Below are 5,074 nucleotides of genomic sequence, written 5' to 3'. Positions count from 1 at the left end.
TAACTAACATATATCTTGATATAAATTCAATATAATGACTGTTACACATAGAATTCGATTAAGTAATTTAGTGCTCACATGTGTACTTGAAATATTGCAAGAAAGGAAGGGTTTGTGCATTCAGTAGAATCTTTGGATTTATTTCAACACCATACACCAAGGTAAACTTTAGGGATCTATATATAATTTATGTCAACATCATATATTAAGGAAAATTATAAGGATTTATACTTATTTTAAAACTATAAGTTTTATCTAATTTTATTAATTCAAAACTATAAACTTTAGTTAATTTTAATGATTTTTAAAATAACAACTTTGAAATGTTTATCAATAAATTTGTAAAAATATTCAAATTTTATATATTTTCAAAAAAAATGTTTGATACATCATTTAAAAAAGATTTTTTATATCTTTAAAAAATATATATTTTAAAAAAATTAATCCCTTAAAGATATGATAAATTTATAATTAAAATAATTAATATATATATAATAAACAAAATTATTATATTATAAATTATAATAAATATTTGTATCAAAATACAAATTTCATATTTCATTTTCATAACATTATAAAGCATAGAAGTATAGTTTTATGAGACAAGACATTCCAAGATATAACATTAAACAATTTTTCAATATCAGATCATCTATTTCATATTAACAAAGAGAATTTCAATCAAATAGATGACACCTTGTGGGGGAAGGCATTGAAGGGAAAGGGCTTGGCAACTAGAACCTTAGCCATCACAACCCTCTTTCTTTTGTTATCGTCTCCCTGGAACTCGGTTCATGTCGTCGCCTTATTGACTTGTGTCTATCATTTCCGCCATAGTGTGATGTTTTTGTTGTTTCCATCAGATGTGGTTGTCGCTCTTTATGTTTTCCCAGATTTTGTGGGTATGTTGTTGTCGCCTCTTGGAGCTATTCTTCTTTTTGTTCACGGCTTGACCTTTTTGGGGCTTTGGTGGTGTTCTGCTGCCTCACTTTCGTCGTGGTGTCTTTGTTGGTCGGCATGCTGCCAATGTTTGTCAATCTGTTGTTGTTGTTGCTTATTTTTGTGGTTCTTCTTTGGTGGAGTTTTATGTTGTTGTTTGCTATGGTGCTATTACAATGTTATTTTTTCGAAGTTGGGGTTTTTTCGCCCTACCTCATAATGTTTGTAGCCTAGTTCTAAGTTCGTTGCATGGGCTCTAGGGCTGTCTTGCTACTTCCTTGCAAGTTTTTTTGGCCCTGTAAGATGTTCTTGGGTTTTGATAGTTTGGCTTAAATGTTTGATATTTGTCTCTTTTCTTGGCGATGTAATCTCTTTCTAAGAGTGCATATCTTTTGCTTTGTTTCTTTTTGCCTCTAGTGAGAATGTAATTTTATCTTTCTTTCATGATAAGTGTAATATAGAGTGTTGTTGCTTAGTACATGTCTTTTATGCAAAAAGTGATTGATGGCTAAATTGAAGTAAAAACAATAAAGAACTAAAATTGCATGTATCACATCTTACAACAATAAGACAATTCCATGTAGGTCAAAGAGTAGAATAGGTTTTAATGCTTTTGTAAACCATTTTCCAACAAACATTTTCATCTAGTGGTATAGACAAATGCTTTTAACAATGAAAATATAAATATTAAAAATGGAGTTGCTTTATTTACATAGTTATTTGTTGTTTGAATTGATAACCAATTTAATTTATTATTAATATTTTTGTACTGATTTCTTATTGATATTAAGTAAAATTATATAATTAAGTCTGCACATTTACATATTTACTCCTATTTATTAAAGTGATGAAGAAAACATAAATAACGGAGGCAGTAACAACTCTTGTTATATGTATTTATTTACATCTTGTTCCTACTATATTTATTTACATATTGTTCGTGTCCATTTTGTATACAAATACTTACTAAAATTATAGTGAGTAGTAATTGATTATTTACTTGAGTATGACCTATTTTCAAAGTCAATGAAAAATCTAAAAATATTAAAAATCATAATATAAAAAGGCATCCAATAATTATAGCAAAAAAGTTATCTCAAAATATTCAATTTAATATTTATTAATTTTCAAAAATTTAATAAAATAAAATAAAATTTTCGAAACTAATTCATAAAATATAATCAAAATTAAAATATTTTTTAGAAAAAAAAAACAACATTCAATCAGGTAAATAAATAAATTGTATTGATATAAACATTAATATAAATACTCAAACAATATTTTACTTCCCTCAAATTAGAAATAATACTTTGCAACAACCAATCCACTCAACTAACCGCATACTACATCTATCATTGACAACCTCCTATTGATTTAACCCTATACATACAATTACAGTTACCCTTCATTACAGTTACCCTTCATTGCCACTGTAATTTGGAGCCTGTTTCTTTATTATTCAAAGAAAACGCTCTACCTGCAAACTCCTTCAATGCACTGTCATTCACTTGGCAGAACATATTCTCCCATCTATGGGGTTTGATGGCCCTGTTGCCCAGGCCTGGAGCTCGATCTTGGGACTCAACATTCCTAGACTCTTTCCAATCCACAACATATGCAGACACCCTCCTCCGAAACTTAACCTTGAATTCACTCCAAGCCTGGTACTTGTAGTGATTGATCACTGTCCTCTGGGCCTTCACATACACTGTTCTGTATCCCTTCTTCAACTGATAGCGGTGTATTACATTGAGCAACGAAGGAGAGGCAGCTTCCAGAAGAAGTATGGATTTGTAGCGCTTCAGATTCCTTTCCCTGCAAGTGTACCCTTGAGTAACCCCTCTCTGCGGGTGCTCCCGGAGGCCCGAGGGTCCAAAATTTCTGCATCTCAAAGAAATTTGCCCTGTCAATGCAGCCCCCGGTTTACTAAGATTCATGACTAATTGCCTCAGAGCTGCTTTTGATGCAGTATTCTTTAATGGATACCCAATATTGGGATTGGCCTTGAGTTGCTTTAGCCACAATGGAGAAAATACAAACTCGTCAACGTCAGTGTACATCATCCATTGACACTTCTGTTTGGCCATGAGAGCACAGTGTGAGAATCCAGATTCCTGTGTCTTGGCCCATGGCCATGGATGCCTGCTTACCTTGTAGTTTTCTGACAGTAACCCTTCAACAGTTTCCGCCAGATTGTCTTCACTGTTGTTATCGTACAGAAAGAAGTGTTCCACACCCAGATGAGAATGGTAGATAACCCATTCTCTTATGTATTTTGCAACGTTGAACACCATGGTGCAGGCACAGAGTACTTTCATTTTCTGTGCATTATCTTTACTACTACTTTTGCTTGAATGATGAGATGGTGGGATTTCATAATAAGCAACGGAAGGAATTGATTTCCCATGGATTCGAAGCGTGATTTTGGAGGCAATGAGCTGATAACGAACTGATTCATTGGGATGCTCGCATCTAAAGACTTCTTGTGCAGAGAGTGTGACCATAGTTGCAATGGTATTGTTGAATATGCAGCGTAGATATTTGGGTTCAATGTTGAGTCCTTGCCTATTGTTAATCCCTTTGGCAAGTACAACAATATCCCTCTCTGTGGCCAAGCTCTCATATACCATATAATCCCATTTGATGGGTCTGGAATGATCAAAGTAACCCAATTTTGCTGTGATGATCTCTGGTAAATCTGAGCTATAATTAGCTGTGTCCACTAGGGCAACTGATGTTGCAGACCAGCGGGTAGCAGGGAGAGGAGCCTGGCATCTGACTGCAGCTCGTGGTTGGGTAGAATATCCAAATTGTAAATACTCGATGGCATTCACTGGTGTATGGATTTGTTGCGAGAATGAACAGCTGAGGGATGATATGTGGGATATCAGATTGGAGTTTGCAGAAGGCAGGCGTACTAAGAAGAGGACTTCCTCAGGAAGAAATACAATGTCTTGGATGAAGGAAGTCCTGTTGGTTTGATTGGTTAGCAACAGGGGAAAGCTCTCTGTGAATTTCGCAGCCTGTGGTTTATACAGATTGGGTTCTTTCTCCATTAAGCTTTCTTGCAGGCTTCCATATTGGAAAAAAGAAACATTCCTTGACCATGTCTCGGTCTTAACTCTGTATAATTTAACTGCAGAACCAAGAACAAAGCATCTATTAGCTACAAAATCCATTCTGCTATTCAACTTTTTAAGCATCAAGAATTTATGCCCTGAAAAATAGGGCTCTGCAACAACCTTGTAAAAACGAGGGTAATAAGTTGTTTCTGGCTGTCTACATCAACATATGCAGCTTAACAAAGCCACCGAAATTCATATTTTACTTGTTCAGGACTGTACTGTATAGATCAACATTCAAGAAGATAGTAATTATATATACCTTGGAAGATGAGATCTGAGACGGTTGCGCCTGCAATGACGAAAACCAGAAAAACTAGGAGAAGAAGAAGAAGGAACCCAGAATTTCTATTGCCCATTCTCGAGAAAACAGATCCATTTGATGCCCATAATAGTTTGTAGTCTGTAAAATCATTGTTTATTAATGATTCTTTACTAGTACTTCTGCGTTTTCTGGACATTATTGCTGTATCGTTAACAGCAGCAAGGTGTCAGAGCTGTTCCGCTGCTGCACTGTACCAGAGCTTTTCTTTCAGAATGAAGTGCTACAAGAAATAACGCATTATTTATAGAACACAGACACAGAGAGGGCATGGAAGAAGTTGCCATTGAAAATCGCTAAATTGTGGATCGACGGTGAGTAACCTGAGAAATCTGAGTGGAGCTGTCTGAATTAACCACAGACTAAAGTAGATCGGTTTTTCTGGTTGTCTGAAGTAGAATTTTCTTTTTCCTATTTTTAACCAAAATTCAATGGTAAAATTTTGGATTTAAATTTATTTCAAATTTGTTTGATAAACTGTTCTGAACATTTTATTAAAAATATATATATTAAATTTTATATTAAGAAATATTTCAATATATAGCTTTTAGGTGTAATGTTAAAAATTTGGAAAAATTGAAATTAAAAGAAAAATAAATCAATACATTATCTACCTAAAATCAAGATTAAATGTCAACTGGTCAACTTTATAAGCCGAGATTTTTGTTCCAGTGCCTTTTTCCAAGCCAAA

At 33.9% G+C, this 5,074-nt stretch overlaps 1 protein-coding gene across 1 annotated transcript; it reads right to left on the bottom strand.

Annotated features, from left to right (window-relative positions):
- Positions 1–2,167: 2,167 nt before the first annotated feature.
- Positions 2,168–4,788, bottom strand: LOC149159271 (glycosyltransferase family 92 protein At1g27200-like). Its single transcript, XM_089433460.1, has 2 exons — positions 4,324–4,788; positions 2,168–4,075 (listed from the first exon to the last, which is right to left on the bottom strand). The coding sequence occupies exons 1-2, from the start codon at positions 4,520–4,522 to the stop codon at positions 2,361–2,363; spliced, it is 1,914 nt and encodes a 637-aa protein (XP_089289586.1). The 5' UTR covers positions 4,523–4,788; the 3' UTR covers positions 2,168–2,360.
- Positions 4,789–5,074: the final 286 nt, after the last annotated feature.

This window comes from Pinus tabuliformis, chromosome 5_2 (genome assembly GCF_031772625.1).
Source record: "Pinus tabuliformis cultivar Carrire ecotype Pingquan chromosome 5_2, CPIR1, whole genome shotgun sequence".
In the NCBI taxonomy this organism is placed as follows: domain Eukaryota; kingdom Viridiplantae; phylum Streptophyta; class Pinopsida; order Pinales; family Pinaceae; genus Pinus; species Pinus tabuliformis.
Note: the sequence above shows the minus strand (reverse complement) of the source record. Positions and strands in the feature narration are given on the sequence as shown.